The sequence below is a fragment of the Mastigoproctus giganteus genome, chromosome 5 (genome assembly GCF_048544385.1).
Source record: "Mastigoproctus giganteus isolate SK-2022 chromosome 5, ASM4854438v1, whole genome shotgun sequence".
Taxonomy (NCBI): Eukaryota; Metazoa; Arthropoda; class Arachnida; order Uropygi; family Thelyphonidae; genus Mastigoproctus; species Mastigoproctus giganteus.
In genome coordinates, this window is record NC_143579.1 from 231,625,883 (window position 1) to 231,644,741 (window position 18,859).

Consider the following 18,859-nt stretch of genomic DNA (forward strand, 5'->3'; position numbering starts at 1 on the left):
TTTGTTCTGCTGCGAGCATTAAGACCAATTCATTAACTAGATAATTTTAAAATCCTGTCAACCACAAATACACAAAGAGGACAAGCAAGCAAGTCTTTCAAATTTTCATCACTGTTGGTACATATTTAATAATTCATAAATACAGGAACTCCCCGGCTTACACAAATTCGACTTTATGTAAGTTTATGCAGGCCAATGCAAACTTAAAAAAATCGTGGAAATGTATTTTGCATCCCGCAGGAATAAATGGAGGTATCGTGAAAATATCATAATGCGAACCCAATAACATTGTTTTTTTTTTTTTTTTGGTAATTCGTTCCAAGACCTTGGAAGTTGAAGTTTTCACTGTATAACTAAGCTATTTATCTCTCTAAAAGGTCATTTTTATAATGGAAATTGTGCTACACTTTCATCATTATCATATGTTCTGTTATAAGAATCAATTTTGAACACCTTTGTGATATTTTTCTAAAACACATTTCTGGAGGTCACTACCATAAAACAATAAAAACAATTCGCACTTTCCGGTTTATTTCTGTTAGTGCAATCTATTATAAACAGGTAGTAAACTGGATCTTATTGCATTTGCAATAATCCCGATAACTGGAATTGTGTGGCTTTTACGTTATTATGGTGAAATATGTTCCCCTTCACTGAAATATTCAATCATATAAAAACAAATAAATTTTCAGAATCTTTTCTTCATTCCTATTTACTTATTACAATGATGAAGGGAAAGCAACCAACAGAAAGTGCAAGTGCTGGCAGTGCTAGGAAACGAAACGAAATTGATTTAGAAATGAAGATGATTAATTAAGAAGTACGAAGAAGGACAAAGTTTGTCATCTATTGCATGGAATTAGGTTTGGTTTTTTTTTTTAGGAGCATTAGCAACTAAGGCCATATTGCTCCGGGGATATGCGGTGGTCATTCCCTGACCTTTCCGCATCCTCCGTATTTGGTGGGCACAGGCTCAAACCCCGGTCTAATCAAGAAGCATGGAATTGGGTCTCGCTGCTTCAACACTGAATATTATTTTAAGGGATAGTACGCATATAAAAGAACATGTTCGAGGATCAATGTATTTCACACCGTGGCCAGTCTGCCCCCAACAGTGATCACAAATAGCATTCAGGTGCTATATCGAAGATGGAAAAGCTATTAATAACATGGATGGAAAATCAGATTCAGAACGGCCATTCAACCAAGAAGTATTTATGAAGATTACAATAAGTACGGCAAACACCAAGCCAAGTTCGTGGCAAGCAACAGGTGGTTTAATAGGTTCAAGCATCGCGCTGGTTTTGAAAACATTGATGTATGCGGTGAAGTCGCCAGTGCCGATTCTGCAGCTGCAGAGAAATTTTGGGATGTACTAGAAAAAACCCCTTCTAAATCTCCACAGCCCTCAACTTCTGTAGCGGCATGCTTATCAGCTGGAGAGCTAATTCTGGTAAATAAAGTAATTTTATAATTTTTAAATTATTGTAATTTTTCCTGCACATGAGATAAAAAAAATTGAATAATTCTATTTACATGTTCGTCAAACATTTCTTTTTTGCTTCTACCAAATTCGGCACGCAAGTTGTGAGTGCGGAATTTCCCTAAATGATTATTTAGGGAAATTCCGATTTACATAGCATTCCGTGGAACGCAACCATTAAGTAAGTCGGGGAGTTCCTGTACGTGAAATACACAAAGAACCTGAAAATAGCTGAGCCACAGAGTATGGATAACTATATATAAATTGCTCTTTTCAAGCCTTTTAGAATTTTGAACACTAGTCAATTTCCTGGAGAAGAAAATGAGGGATGGGTGTCTATTATATTTTTGCAGAAACTCTCCTTCCACCAAATATTTTTAGGCAATTCCAATTGTATTGGTTGTAGTATAGAGCTGTGCAGAATGCATACTTGCCAATTTTTGATTTCTGAAAAGCAGGAATAGGAGTTTTTAAAGAAAAAGAAAAAAAAGAATTTTTTTGGAAAAAGCAGATTTTTTTTAAATTCAGACTTGTCAGAGGTTGCCACCATTACCAGTCTAGTTAAACAGTTACCGAAAGACAGCCAGCCGACATATACATACATACTTCAAAACCTTTTTCACTTTATTGGCATGCATTAATTGAAAATGTTTCAATTAATAAATTCAATTAAGTAGTAAATCCACCAAATATTTATCCCTATTCAGAGAAAGGTATGCACCCTCTGCTTTCCAGCATATATGAGGGGGGATGCTTGGCCTATAATAGAAATAAACAAGAGAATATAATTATATACATAGTTTTTTCAACATATTTGTCTTTTAACTCCACGCTTTCTACAATGATGTTCTAGCATTTGTAATCCCCTGAAATATAAATCGAATGACTGCTCCCCGAACCATGCTACTGCTGCTCGTACAGTGTCATTTAAAGGGTATCAAATTTGCATCAAATTTTATACCCTTTAAATGGTGATTTTTTTTTTTTTTTTTTTTTTTTGAGACTCGAAAAGAGGTAGTAGAAAGGTACAAGACCTGGTGAACATGGGGGATGATGAAAAAAATGAAAGCCTAGTTCAGCCAATTTGGTGTGCATGCGTGTGTGCGTGCAGGTGCACGTGGGTGTGGAGCATTTTCCTGCAAAAACAGCACATTGGGTGAAATGTCCTGTGTTTGGCCTTCAGTTTGTCCAAACGTTTTGAATAATGCTCAGAAGTTACTGTTCTACCTATTCCCAAGTAGTTAATGAACCAAATCCCATCCTTGTTCCAAAAGACAGAGGCCATGACCCTACAGACTTCTAGGTATGGAACTTTTTTGGGCAGGGGGAGCTACAGTGCTTCCACTCATTTGACTGTTCTTTGGTTTCTGAATCATAATGAAGCAATCATATTTCATCCATGGTCACAATTTGCACCATACTAAAAATGGTGAAGAAGGGAAGTTGAAGACAGGCTATTGCTTTTGATCAGCATTCAGACTTTTGGGGACCCACTTGGCAGAAAGTTTCTGAATGTCCAAAATGTCATGAACAACATATCAAACGTATTGGATATCCGTGGACATGCCTAGAGTCTCAGCCATTCACTTAACAGATATTCATCTATCAAAAAGTATCACTAAGTGAATTGCATTAACTTTTCAGACACAGGCATCACAGAAACTGGTCTTCCTGTCCTCTCTCTCTCTCTCTCTCTCTCTCTCTCTCTCTCTCTCTCTCTCTCTCTCTCTCTCTCTCTCTCATTTTCTCCATCCTAAGTGCCAAAGAAACCCTTTTTAAATTTTGAATACTGTGGACACTGTTCTCTTAACATTGCCAACATATTAGCATGCCTTTCCTTTGTTGTTGTACCCTGTAGAAACAGGTATTCATAACTGCTCAACCCTCAGTTTTGCCGAAAGTGATGTTTTGGGACTAACACCCATTTCTTGTGTGTTAGTTTCTTTGGGACTAACACCCATTTTTTATGTTAAACAAACAGGCTGTTTAACATAAAAAAAAACACAATTTCATAATTTTACATTAAATTTTTTCAAAAAAAAAAAAAAAATTGGAAGTGGATCAGGCCAAGAATTTATCAATATCCCTTCATAAATTGATCAGATGTAGTTAGACAGCCCATTACCACCAAGTGTTCAATCATTTCTTTTATTAGCATTACTACTTCAGTTTTTAGACTGACTACAAAATCCCCTATTTTTTTGCATTCTTGACTAAGGACTGACTTCTCATATGTTTCAGCATTCCTAACCTCCTGAATAACTTTATTACACACCAATTTACATTTACTCTAAGATTCAGTCATCTGATAGTTTATATTCATCCTATACATCTTTCTTCTCTGACACTAAATTCAAGAATGCTCTTTTCACATGCATATTGGTATATAACTTATATCTTTTCATATATAAAAAGCTTAGCAGCTTTTTAACATTGACTAACATCTTGAGTCAGTTTGGTGTGACATAAGCATTGGGAGATCAAAATTGAGAGTAGGAGTGTGCTAAAGGCCTAATGACTCTGATGAGTATAATAAGAAACTGTACAGGAAAATAGAGTGGGCCAGTAAATCAGAGAGTCTTATAATGGGAGATTTTAATTTCCCAGATATTGACTGGAATTTGGGGGCCGGTCACTCACACACTAGCAGGGCTTTTGTGGATTTATTGGATGATTGTTTTCTACATCAGCATGTTCGGGAGGCAACTAGAGGGAGTAATACTCTTGATTTGATTATCAGCAGTGATTCTTCATGCATTAAGAATCTGCAGATAAATGAACCACTAGGTGGCAGTGATCACAGTGTGCTGAAGTGGGATTTACTCAAAGAGGTAACTACCATTAGGGGTAAAGGGAAGGGTTATTGCTTCCGTAAAGGCGACTACGATGGACTGAGACAGTATTTAAATTCTATACAGTGGGATCAACTGATGATGTTACCAACAGCAAATTCAAAATGGGAAGCATTCAAAGAACTTATCTTGGAAGCTACTAGGCTTTACATACCAACTAAGAAATATTGTTCAAGGTTTAGGCCAAAATGGATGTCAGATGAACTAATGAGGCATATGGCAGAGAAGAAAAATGCATGGGATACTTACAAATTAACACATGACACAGAAGCCTATGATAGATACAAGTTGATATGCAACCAAGTTACAAAGGAGGTTAGGCAGGCGAAGGCAGATTACGAGAAATACTTGGCAAGGGATGCAAAGAAAAACAGCAAAGAGTTCTTTACTTATGTAAACTCTAGAAGGAAGGGGATGAATCAGATTGGTCCACTTGATATTGATGGGTCAAGTGTTGATGATCCTGCTCAGGTGGCTAACAAACTAAATGAATATTTTGCATCGACATTCACACATGAGGAGTTATTCAGCGAGGGGAATGCCAGAGGTGTATTCAACTCTAGCAGTAAGTTACAGAATCTTCAAATAACTGGGAGTAAAGTGGAGGAGAAACTGTTGAAGATAAACACAAGAAAGGCACCCGGTGTGGATGGGATCTATCCAGTTATATTAAAGGAGGCAGCAAAGGAAGTAAGCAAACCCTTAGCCATAATTATGAGAGCTTCCTTGGACTCAGGGGAGGTACCCATAGACTGGAAATGTGCAAATGTGACCCCAATTCACAAAGGAGGATCAAAGGCTGACACAAGTAATTATAGACCTGTGAGCTTAACTTCTGTTCCAGGAAAATTAATGGAGGCACTGGTTAAAGAAGCACTGCAGGATCATTTAGACAAGACTTCAGTTATAGCTCGGACACAGCATGGTTTTGTTAAGGGGAAGTCTTGCCTAACCAATTTGATTGGATACTATGATGAAGTCACAAAAGAACTGGATGCAGGGAATACCTTTGATATTATATACTTGGATCTTAGAAAGGCTTTTGATACTGTCGCACATGGAAGACTGCTACACAAATTGGAGCAGTGTGACATTGGAGGCAAATTGCTGCTATGGATAAAGGGGTGGTTGAGGGGGAGAAGACAGAGAGTGGTAATCAATGGACACTGCTCATCGTGGACTAATGTTATTAGTGGAGTCCCTCAGGGCTCAGTGTTGGGTCCATTATTGTTTTCTGTATTTATAAATGATATTGATGATGGTATATCAAGCTTAATGTCCAAGTTTGCAGACGATACAAAGGTTGGCAGGGTTGTCAAGGACACTACTGACACTATGCTACTGCAACAGGATCTGGAAAGGTTGAGCAGATGGGCTGAGAGGTGGCAAATGAAGTTTAACATTGACAAATGTAAAGTACTACACATGGGAAACAGCAACCCCAGAGCAACGTATCAACTCTGTGGTACTACACTGACAGTGGTAGAGAATGAAAGGGACTTGGGGGTGGTTGTGCAGGCAGATATGAAGTTCTCTGAGCAGTGCAGACGGGCTGCAAGAGTAGCTCATGGTGTCTTGTCAGTGATATACAGGAATTTTTCCAGCAGGGATAAGGAAGTGATTATTCCCTTGTATAAGGCAATGGTCAGGCCACACCTAGAGTACTGTATACAGGTCTGGAGGCCTCATTTCAAGAAGGATGTAGAGCTGCTGGAACGAGTACAGAGAAGGGCAACAAGATTAGTGAATGGAACAAAGGGGTGCTCTTACGAAGAAAGGCTTAAGTTTTGCAAATTACAGTGTCTGGAGACTAGGCACCAGCGAGGTGATCTGATAGAGGTGTATAAAGCCTTGAATGGTTTGAGCATGCTCAATGCTGATGGGATTCTTCCTCTAGCTCAGAAAAATCACTTGAGAGGGCATAAATTCAAATTGAGGAAAGACAGATGTAGGATAGACGTGCGGAAATTTGCCTTTAGCCAGCGGGTGGTTGGTTAGTGGAACAGACTTCCATCCCTTGTAGTGGAGGTTGGTAGCCTAAATAAGTTTAAGGCTCAGCTGGACAGGTATTTTGAACGAACAGAGGGGTGAAGTGGAAGTGGGTTTTTTTTTTTTTTGCCTGATGCTGCATAAGCTTGCTTTCTTGCATCAAATGCCTCTACTAATACTAATGCTAATATTTGAACATTCCCCATTTAGAATTTGCATTTGTTAAAATTACTACTACAAGAACTTATGTCCAAGACCACTGTAATTCCCTTGTAAAAACAAATATCCTAACACACTGATTGCCAACTTGCCTAACTTTGTAGATTCTTGATACCTAATAAAAATGATTCTTAATATCTTAAAAAAGAAAAAGGCACCTCTGTAGCCAGGTGGGAAGGAGCAGCAGTGCATAGCACACGCTTCTTTATTTAGACCAGGATTCGAGCCCGTCACCACCAAATATGGAGGATGCAGAAAGGTCAGGGAATAACCACCGCATATTCTCGGAGCAATATGGCCTTAGTTGCTAATGATCCTAAAAACCAAATAACAAACAAACAAACAAAAAAGGGAAACAAAAAAAAAAAAAACCTGATCAACATAACACTATGCCACTCATTTCTGAAACTTAAAAATATGCTAAATGATGGCCCTACGTTTGGCCTGCCACATTTCTACATTTGTCTTTTTATTTATCAGATTAAAATATTAAATAATTTTTGTTTATATAAAACTTTATATAATTAAGATATTAAATGATTTTATGTTTCCACAAAATTATACTGTGTATAAAAATTTATAAAATTTGATTATGTTTCTAATCTTACCTCACTTCTAAGTCTCACATCTTTCTTTGGTAAACTTTCATTTTCCTCAGGAAGTGGAGGTCTTTGTGGAAGTGTAGGCCTGGTTGGAGGTGGTGGACGTGCAGGCGGATACTTTGTAGCTCCGCCAGTTGGAGTAGAACGACCAGACATTGCTTCACCAAATTCTGAAGCTTCTAGTGGGTATACAGGGGTACTTCTTCCTGAAGATGGCTGAGAAATATTCTGGTGGAAATCTTCATCTTCAACTGCACAATAGACTGTAAATTTAAAAAAAAATTCATTGCTTTATTGAATGAATGAATTCAAAAATAATTTTGGACAGCTCTTAATATTTTATCATAAAATTTACTCAAATTTTAATTTATATAAAAAGAGATATTATAAATAGTATAACAGCTTATTCTAAATAATGTTTCATGTCTTATGATCAGCATATCTGGCGATTATAAAAATTTTAGTGAGATCCATTATCCTGAGTTTTTCATGTGGAGAAGTAAAATGAATTTTATTAAATAGAATTTGTAACTTATTTAAAGTAGTCATTGCTGATAATAACATATTTGTTTGAATATAAGCCACTCTCTTAAAATTATACAACCTTTAAATAAAAAAAAATGTAAGCACTCACCAAGTTTGGGCTTCTTAAGTTGCATACTAACATGGTGCTGGTATGAAATGAACTCTTTGGAGGAATCTGCCAGCAACCTTTGTGCAACTGTTATGTTTTGTTGAAGTGTAAAGCTGCTTCATTCCATAAATTTTCTGCACTAGTCAATACTTTCTTTAATTTGCTGTGAGGCACACCCAAATGGCTGGCAATTTCTATTTTTTTTAACTATAGAGTTTCTGACTGATAATCATATCACCAATTTTTGCTTGCATAAAAGAAAGCACACGTTCTTCAACTTCTGATTGTCTGCTGGTTAGGCTCTCTGAAAGTCTTGTGTGTGTAAACTGCACTAGTACCCCCACTTCTTTACCAGTTTATCTTTCATGAGCAACCAATGGCACACGTTGCATTTATCAACACTTCCTATCAGCACTTCCTAACAACATCCTACCAGCTTCTCTATTACTGGTGGTTTCTGCATACTATATGACAACTATTTTGAAATGGGTATCATAAACCATTGCTGTTGTTTAGTTTTTACACCTTTTGTTTAAGTGTGTTGAGTCATATCTATTCACAACTTGTATCACAGCACTAATGTATCTTTTTCTTTAGGTAGAGAAAATAAATATGCTTTTCTGTCTTTACTACTTGAAGGCTGCATTATCCCTCCTGTGACACTGACAGAACTTGGACTTATGCTCTTTAGAAATGACTATGTTTATCCATGAGTCAAACTAAAGTTCCTAATATCATTTTAATCAAAAACAACAACCAGGAGGTGAATCTATTATTCATTAAAAGCTCAAAAAGGCACTATTCTGATGGGTTTCAGAACTATTTGGTTCCATCATCAGACAACAGGTAGCTTTAATTAGCAACCTTGTGTTGATCTGTGAATAAGTTTATCAAATTTGTCACAGGAGGAATAATATAGTCCCAGGAAGTAAACACAGAAAAGTATAATGCAGAGTAATGTTATTTTCTCAAACTAATTCAATAATTGTGTTTACTTCTTTACTGAAATATGCATTGGGGCCAATGCAGCACAGTAATAGGGGTTGAATTGTACTTGTAACAAAAGTTATTTTCAATTGGAAGATTTTTTTGCACACTGCTTGACTGTCCTTTAGGTTCAATACATTTATATTCTGGAAATCCTATCCATAGTTTTGCTGATGATAGCACACTATATACTATCCTCAAGTTTGGGAACTTGCATTGCAAAAAAAAAAAAAAAAAAAAAAGATTTAGCTTCTCATATATCCATGGCCAATTCCTTAAATTATAAAAAAGGCCTATAGTGCTGGGGATCATATCAATAAAAAAATTATCAGAAAAAACCAATTATCTGAAAAAAACCGACTCAACTAGTTCAATCAGTTGTTTCAAGTAATTAATACTAAAATTAATTTCAAGTTCAAGTAAAATTATTTTCAAGTAATTATTTTACTTAAAATAATTGGTTGTTTCAATTAATTTTATTATAAATCACTTAATGCTGATCTCCAATGGGACAAATGAAACTTAGTTAACTTCAGTTTCTCTAAAACTTCACCCTTCTTATTTCTCACAACAATGAGTCTACTACTCCTATCCTCATCTTCAGTGACACTCAGATTTCTATAAAAGATCACATATCTCCACTGGAAATTACTCTGAGCCCATCTCTCTCTTGGCATAAGTGCATCACAAATTTTGTCTCCTCTGCATCAAAAAAATTGGAGTTTTTTCCACTCTTCTCTTCAGAACAGCTAATGACTCTGTATGAATCCCAAATATGCCCTACTACGGAATACTGTTCCCACATCTGGGATGATATCCCAAAAAGTTCTTCCTAGATTCTATTCAAAAGAGGAAAGCCAGGTTAATTACTGAACAGTCTTTTAAAATTCTCTCCACTCTGTCTCCTAGATATTCAGGTCCTTCTGCATACCTTTCCTATAGATGGGCACTCTTCCAAATAAGTCTCAACATGTCCCTCAACCAGTCAACTATCTAACTCAAAACTCACAGAACTAACTATCCTTTTCCTCATTTGTCCCTTCTACTTCTGCTCGCTGGAACAGCCTTACTTCACATGTAGTTCCCAAGTACTATATGCTCTAATACCTTTCATTTTTGGGATTTTTGTTTAAAAAAAAATGGGCGGAATATCATGGCAAGTGGTTGAGAAGTCACGATGTTGCTGACTGACCACTCTAAATTACTGTTCCCGCCTCACTTCTTTCTGAAGGAGTATTTTAATTTGATTATTTACCAAAACAGATCTCAGACAATCAACCAATTGAAAGATAACATTGCAAGAAAATAAAGAAAAATTAGCAAATAAACACTTCAGAGATAACTCTTAACTTGTAGACCAATGTAAAAATCCAAGGATGAAGTTCAATGTTCAAACTGTATTCTGAGGAACCTTTTAACAATTCTACAATTATTGAATTGTAAACATTGTAAATAAATTTTTTTATGGCAAGAGTTTTCTAAGACATTGTGTTTCAGAAGTGTGTGTGCACGTGCATGCATGCACAGAGTTATCCAGTGAAAATGTAACCTAATTTTCAATACAACAAAATTTTATTAAAAATAAATACAGATTCTGCTTCAAGCATACAAAGGAACTGCTGAATAATGTCCTGATATAGCTCGCTATGTCATTAAAGGAAAATAAGGCTTATAATCCTTCTTCTTCAGATTTTGCACACCACACAGCAAATTTTGTGAGCATGAGGGTCTTTCTATTATTATACAAGGATTTTCTGAGAACCACATTTTGATCATTTTAACTGCTGATGAAAATATTCAAATGAAACCAGGCTTCATCTGAGAAAAATGGGTCATCCAGAACATTTGTTTCAGGACAAATGAAACAGTGAAGCCAATTATAATATGCTACCTTAGCAACTTTATCTGGATGTTTTGAGGTTACACAAAAAATCTGTATTTTTTTATTATTTTAAATTCATACCTTCAAAATCTCCCTCTATTTCTGATGGTATATAATCCATAACAGGTGATACTGATGCTGATACATGAGAGAGTGGTAGAGTATTGTTCTGGCATAACTTTAATTCTTTTTCAACAGCCATTTTCCAATCTGAAGTTTTCAGAGATACTCCAATACGTTGACCTTCCACCTTTAATATATATAATGTCAAATACAGCATTTTAAAACTAATTTAAAAATGAGAAATTTTTAAATATATTTAATATTTCACTTAAACTAATCTTAAAGCCAATAATATTCCATAATATATCTTCAGAAGCTGTTTTTCATTACAGGCAGTTCCCGCTTTACAAGTTTTTGCTTTACAAGTTCCCGGGTGTATGAGTTTTTTTTTTTTTCAAGTATCAAGTATCAACAAAATCGAAAATACGAATATTAATTGCAAAAAATGAATGTTAAACATTCATAAATATCACATTTCAAACCACGTGCATAGCTATACAATACAGTGCATCCTGCTTTATGATATTAATCCGTTCCAGAGACACCATCATATCGGTGTCTCTGGAAATATCGTAATATGAACCCAATAATACATTGTTTTTTGGTAATTCGTTCCACGACCTCGGAAGTTAAAATTTTCACTATATAACTCTCTAAAAGGTTGTTTTTATAGTGTAAATTGTATTAGTTACCAATTCAAATCATTAAAATGCATTACACTTTCATCGTTATCATAAGTTCTGTTATAAGAACCAATTTTGAACAGCTTTGTGATATTTTTCTAAAGCACATTTCTGGAGGTCGTAACCATAAAACAATAAAAACAATTTGCACATTCCAGTTTACTGGGTTTTTCTGTTACTGCAAGCAATTATAAATGGGTAGTAAACTCAATGTTATTCCATTTGTGAAAATACTGATAGCTGGAATTATGTGGATTTTTACGTTATTATGGTGAAATATGTTTCCCCTTTACTGAAATTTTCAATCGTATAAAAAACATAAAATAAATTTTCAGAATCTTCTCTTCGTTCTTTTTTTTTTTTTTTTTTTAAGCTTCGTAAACTTGTTACTCTGCGCAAATCATGTTAGTTGCAATTTGTGCATTCCGTTAAAAAATGTTTATGCATGCTATTGAAATTTATAAAGAAAAGAGAAGATTATCTTGGAAACAGACGCCTCTTGAAACATTTCTGAAGACAACAACTCCTTGTGCAACAAACCAACGAGTGCTGAACCAATAATGAGTGATCAATCAACGAGTGTGCATTTAGTCGATGATGATGAAGAATAAACATTCTTTAACATTTGTCAGTCATAAATAATTTCTTTATTATTATAATTTGCTTGATTTTACAGGCTACGTTTTCATTTCTTTGGATAAATCAATCATTGTTTAAACAAACTAATTAGCTAACTAATTTCACTGTTGAGAATGTAACCCATATTTTTAACATTGTCTATGGGAAATAAATTCCTGTTTTGCGAGTTTTCGCTTTATGAGCGTGCACTAGGAATGAATTAGCTCAAAGTTGGGAACTACCTGTATATTAAGGACAGAAAATTAGTTACTATCGTTTATAATTTAAAGTATGCTTAATGGAAACTGAAATAAGTGTTTATGAATAATATTCTTGTTGACATGAATCAGACAGGAAGTGTAACTTAAAAATTTTAAAGTAATAAAATAAAAGCAGCTTATATATAAGAAAAAGAATAACAGGAAAAGATGGTAAATGCCACCTTTGCAGGGTTAGAGTTTCCAAAAATGAAAAACAAGGATGAATGTAAGAAAAACTTTCTGAAGTGAAAACTCCAGACTGCCAATGAGATGATATGCCTTGCCTGGCTAAAGCTGTCAGAAACTGAAATGAAAATTTAGAGAGAGTAAACTGAAAAAACATGAAGGTTGCCTAATGAAGAATAAATTAAAATACATGTAAAAGAATAGAAAAGAAATTTGGCCTCCAATGGCTCATCTTTTCAAGTGGAAGCTATACAAGCCACTCTGCAGGTGAAGGATGAACATAAGTGTGCATATTTTATTCAATTTACTCTATCTAGATTTTCATTTCATTTAGTGAGCTTTAGCCAGCCAAGGAGGTATATCATCTCGCTGCTTTTATGGAGTTTTACTTTCTGAAAAATTTTTTCATTCATTCTAGTTTTTTATTTTTGGAAACCCTAAACCTGTAAAAAAAAAACCGGATTTTTAAAATTTTTTTTGTATTTTCCTTCTTTTCCTATTATTCTTTTTTTCTATATAAGCAGACTTTATTTTACTACTTTAAAAATTTTAAGCCACATTTCCCATGTGGTTTGTGCTGACAAGAATACTGTTCATATTTTATTCAAACCTCTAAAATAACAGAGCCATTATAATTGAGCATCTTTTTTAAAAAAAAAATGGAATTTCTTAAATCATGGTATAAAAACGTGAGAGGAAAAGTTAGATCTCTTTCTCACATTTACCTTCTCCACAAAAGGCCAACTAATAAAATTTGCATTTATACTCTGCATTGGCCATCAACAGCTCTGGAGATCGAGTTTTATCTTTGGAGCAGAGCCCCAGCATCTCCCCATCTCTTTTGTCATAGAGTATGGTTCATGTCTGAAGATATGATGGGAACCATGATGAAACCAAATATTTCTTACATTTTGAGATCATACCAGCCACTAGATAGTTCACTGGCCCAAACCATTCTAGTATGCTTCTGGATCAGCTAATGTACAGTCTTGCCACCTCTACTTGGCCAGCTGTGACTGAAACAGTCCAAATGGCTGTATGCTGAACATGGGTAGTATATTCTTGCTGTGTGTATGCTATATCTAAAAATTTCACGAGTTCAACTTTTACAAAACCTAAAACAATCTACCACAAATAGTAAAACTAATGGGAAAAATCTTCTGTGAAAAGATCAAACTTCCTAATTCACTTCACAAACATGCGGTCTTAGTTCTAATCACCATGATGTCAATTTTCATTTAGTCTGCCAAGCCACACTTACTTTCTGATAGAAGCTCAATTACTGGATGCTTCAACAAAAAATACTCTCACTTTTCCTACTTATTACTCCTATGGTTCCTTCCACTTTCAAGCTGATCACAGCTCTTATATAGGCTCTGATATTCCTTGTCAGAAACTTTCTAATCTGGAATCTCCATTTTTTTTTTATCTCCTCTAGCTTAAAATCTTTTTACCCCATTCTGTAAAATTCATTTGTCATCTCTATCATTCTCCCAACTTTACAAATCACTGAAATTTTTTAATATTCTTTCTTTGAAAGTCAATATTTTCTAATCTAACTTTCCTAACAATGAAGTAATTTTTATTGGTGATTTTAAAGTTCATTACTCCAAATGGTAAAAATGCTGAGGCTTTCGCTATTAGTAATGATCTCATGTGGCTGTCCCACTTACCTACTAGAATACCACACAACACTCTTGATCTTTTTTTTGACCAATATCTTTTAAAAATAGATAGCTAATGTTAGCTTTCTTCTAGGTACTTCCGATCACAACTTGGTGATGGTCTCTTTTCCAAGTATCCACTATCTCACAGACAGCCTCATGTTGTTTGACATTACAAAGATGCAGAAATGTTGTGATCGGAAGTACTTTTGTTTTCTTTTAACTTCTGTCCATCCATATTTCTACATCTGTTATATCCAGATAGTTCTGTTGCCTCATCTAAAGATAAAGCTGATAATGAGAATGTTACTTTTTTCTCACACTTTCGATAGTCACAATATCCTACCGAATTCTGTTCAAACTCATCCTTGATATTTTGACAGAAAGACATTAGAAGAATCCTTGACAATCTTGATGCCAACGGGTCTCCAGGGCCTCACACTGCAATGTGTGAGGTCTTGGTGGCATTTCACCACTTCTAAAAAATTGTGCTCCACAGCCAATTCCCATTTTGTGTCCCCTTTTACATTCTCTTACTCCACTAGGGTTTTCATTTTGCACAGAAATTTCCACATGGTAAGCCAATTCCTAAAATGGATAAGAAAAATACCTCCCTTCTAATTATCGTCCCACTGAACTTACTTCAACTCTTTCCAAAGTATTGGAGAAATCCATCCAGCATCAACTCTTACACTATGTAAAAACCTTCTGTCTAATCAACAATTGCCAATGTGAGTTCCATTAGTGTCAATCCACCAGAAATATCCTTGAATTATGTTACTTATTCTTTGAAAAATGTGGAGAAAAATGTTTGCCTTAAAAATGTTAAACAAATCACGCAGTTATTCAACATTTTTACGGCTTTTGATTGTATTTGGAATATAGGTCTTCTTAAGGAGCATTCATTTTATGGTCTGCCTTTTGCAACTGCTTAGCCAGTTTGAAACCCCCTCTCTGGCTGTCTGTCTTTCTTTCTCCCAATTTTTTCTTCCTATATATTAATGACTTTCTTCCACTAACTAGAAATCTTATTCATGGTTTTGCTTATGATAAATAACAATGCCTTCTCTCTTCCAGTTTGAGAAACCTTATTCTGTGCATAGAGCTAAAACCTATCAGATATCCCCAATCAGTTCCTTAAATGCTGATCTCCAAGTAATTCTCCAGGGAAGAAAACTTAGTTAAATTCAATCCTTCTAAAACTCATTTTTTCCAAAAAAAAAAAAAAAAGTCTTCCATTACCTAATGTTCATTTTCAACAACACTCAGGTTTCCAAACAGATCGCATGCCTTTACTGAGGATAAGGTATGTGATCTTTTCTAGACTTCTAACCTCTCTTCACATAAGCATATCCCAAATATTGTTTCTTCTGCATCAAAAAAAAAAAAAAAAAAAAAAAAATCTCTTTTGCTCTTGGTTTATTCTAAACAGTTACTCCTTTAACTCTGTACAAATCACAAATCCACCCTACAATGGAATACTGTTTCCATATTTGGGTAGAACTATTGAAACCTCTCCTAGACTATCCAAAGGAGAAGAACTACATCAATTTAATGACCAATCTGTTACAAACTATCTCTCTACTCTATCATACAGAGGTCCACTATATGCTGAATGCCTTTTTTTAGGCCATGTCCATGGACACTGTTAACATCTGTTTTTCTACCTTTCTTCCAAACCAATATGAACACTTACCAAAATTAATCAATATCCATTCACAATTCAGCTCCAAACTTACTAAACAAATTTTTTCCTGTTCCTCACTTATATCTCCTGCTTCTGTTCTTTGGAATAACCTCCTGTCTTATGGTTGCTTGAAGATTACAATCAGCAGAAATTCAAGTCTAATGTTAAGAAGTCTTCTGTTTGCCCAACTTTCAATTATACACAGTACTACAAAAAGTTCTAATACCTTTTGAGTTAAAAAAATAAATAAATAAATAAATAAAAAGCCAGGATAGATTGCTTCATTGTAACTGTTTCATTGTAACTGTTTCATAATGCATAAGCACAACAGTTAACAATAGATTCTGCATTTGTTGTTTGTTGTTATTTGGATTTTAGGAGCATTAGCAACTAGGGCCATATTGCTTCGGGGATATGCGGTGGTCATTCCCTGACCTTTCCTCCGCATCCTCCGTATTTGGTGGTCACAAGCTTGAACCCTGGTCTAATCAAGAAGCGTGTGCTACGCACTGCTGCTCCTGCCCACCTGACTACAGAGGCGCAGGAGCAGCAGTGCGTAGCACACGCTTCTTGATTAGACCAGGGTTCGAGCTCGTGACCACCAAATACGGAGGAAAGGTCAGGGAATGACCACCGCATATCCCCGAAGCAATATGGCCCTAGTTGCTAATGCTCCTAAAAAAAAAAAAAAAAAATAACAAATAACAAAATATGGAGGCACCTTGCATTTGTTGTGGCAGCGTACTAGCTATGTCGATATGTGTGCATATATTACCACTAAACCCGATTTTTAACTGAAAAATCAATAGCAATTCACATAAAATATATAAAATTACTTTATAAAATAAATCAAATCATTTTATATATCTTGGAGAGATATATAAAATTACATTTTTAATAGAGGCAATAAAATATGATTATGCCATAAATAACCGAGTACTAAAAGATTTATTTAGAAATTAAAATTGAGAAAAATTCATTTTGATTAATTTATTTGATTAACAGTTGACTTTTTCTTTATTTATTTTTTATTGACTTTTTTCTTTCTTTTTTAACCCGTAGAGCAGTATTATTAAAAACTACTGTATTTCAAATTATCCATACAGAATAATATTTTTGTATTTATTTAGCAGAAACATGCTAATTTAAAAATGTTCTTTTTGAATTACCTGAACTTTGGAGGAAGGGGTGGAAAGAAAGGTAAGGAAAGAAAACAAAAAAAAAAAAAAAAAAAAACTATAAAGATTTTTAACTGCAAGGTACCAGGTTACTATTAAAACAAAGATTTACCATAGAGCCAGAGAACTGTAATGCACCAAGGGCACTCTGCCCTTCTCGAAATGTTACCCAAACTGATTCTTCAACAAACCTAAATGATATGGAATAGATTTTTTATATAAGCAATATGTAGAATATTTCTGGATAATTCATAATTCTCTTTATTGCAAAGAAAGAGGGGGAGGGAGATCTGTATTTTGAGCAATCCCATAGTCAGTAACTTGCTAAATTCTAAAGCTTAACTATTTAGGCATTACAATCTTATTTATAGTGAAGTCTGCATAACAAGCACTTCGGATATTAACATACATAATTGCATTCTCAATGAATTATGTATGCTAATATCTGAAGCTTTGTTTTAGGAAAAATTATCCATTAACTGAACTGGCAATTGCTAATTCACTTATCTTGAAACTTTTATTTATAATTAATTTATTTTATTTTTTGTGTTTAGCAGCAGCATCATCAACTTTCATTTTTGTTAGCTTTACATTACAACTCCCACCTGGGCCAAATTTGCAACAAGAATTTGTCTCATTCATAATTCCGTCTAATGTGGGGACTAGTAGTTCTGATAGGTTCTCATTAAATAAAAAAAGTGTGGATTTTTGAAGAAACAATTTTAGAATACAAAGGGAAAAAATTTTTATATCCATATCCTTGAAAATAACCCTAAGTTTGCTCACTATTGAGCTATAATATAACAGAGAAATCATCCACTATATTTTCAAAGAGGGATTTTGTCCTACAAGGTAAGAATGCTAAATTTATGTCCTGTGCTACAATCTCATTTACTAACGGGAGGATATACTCTAACCTGAAATGAAGAACATGAGGACTTGATGTGAGTCAAGGTCTGCTGAATAATAGTTTATGCCATTGCATACCTGTACTGCAAGACCGATTTTTTAATACTGTGTGGGCGGTGTGAACTACAGGGCAGATATTGTTTTTTTTGGGAGGGGGGGGTGTATGTATTTAGAAAAGCTCCTTGTTTTGTGACAGTCAGTCAAATTTTAGAAATTTTACCATTGTTGTTTTCTAGTGTTCAAGAGTGTACTTCAGTTATGGATGGAACAAATTAAACTGAATGAGAAAGACTATCTATGGAATTTTTGTTGCTTATGACTAAAATATCAACAGTTAATCTGGAAAATAATTTTAACCGTAACCTATAGGTTAGCTAAATGTACTGTTTTTGATGGCAGATAAATATATGTGAGAAGCACTGACACATCTATGCCCCTAAAAATGTCTTTTTAGTAATTCCCCGGTACAGTCAGTCCTCGTATAACACGTGTTTACACTACACAAATTCGATTAGCATCAAATTCGACAAACATCAATTAGCACTGAAAGCATCAACTGGGAAACCATGTATTCTTTGCATATAAGTGGATCTCAAACAATGAGGCTCTAGTCCAGGTGGGTACAATATAACTTGTGCACACGTAAATTTTATTTTTTACATTGAATTGAAGTGCAATTGTTGAAACCTTTACAAGAAAATGCATAAAGTTGTGCACCATATACTACACCAAAGTTGATTAATTAGCAGTTCATAATACAGTCAGTCCTCGTATAACACGTGTTTACACTACACGAATTCGATCATACAAGATTTATAAATAGGGGAACGATATCGTATATAACATGAACCGAATTTGCTTATGCACGATTCGCCTTTGTTTACAAGAATTGGCAGTTGAATGCGGAATCACCCCAACTGAACGCAACACGATAGGAATGAAGAGAAGATTCTGAAAATGTAT

The 18,859-nt window shown here is 34.8% G+C and overlaps 1 protein-coding gene across 1 annotated transcript in view; it reads right to left on the minus strand.

Moving 5' to 3' along the window:
• Window positions 1–18,859, minus strand: part of Synj (synaptojanin) — a 190,679-nt gene that overhangs the window by 1,760 nt on the left and 170,060 nt on the right. The window contains exons 20-22 of the mRNA XM_090373799.1: window positions 17,100–17,178; window positions 10,730–10,898; window positions 7,152–7,408 (exon numbers count right to left, since the gene is read on the minus strand). Coding sequence (XP_090229925.1) covers window positions 7,152–7,408; window positions 10,730–10,898; window positions 17,100–17,178 — 505 coding nt within the window. The remainder of the gene's footprint in view (window positions 1–7,151; window positions 7,409–10,729; window positions 10,899–17,099; window positions 17,179–18,859) is intronic.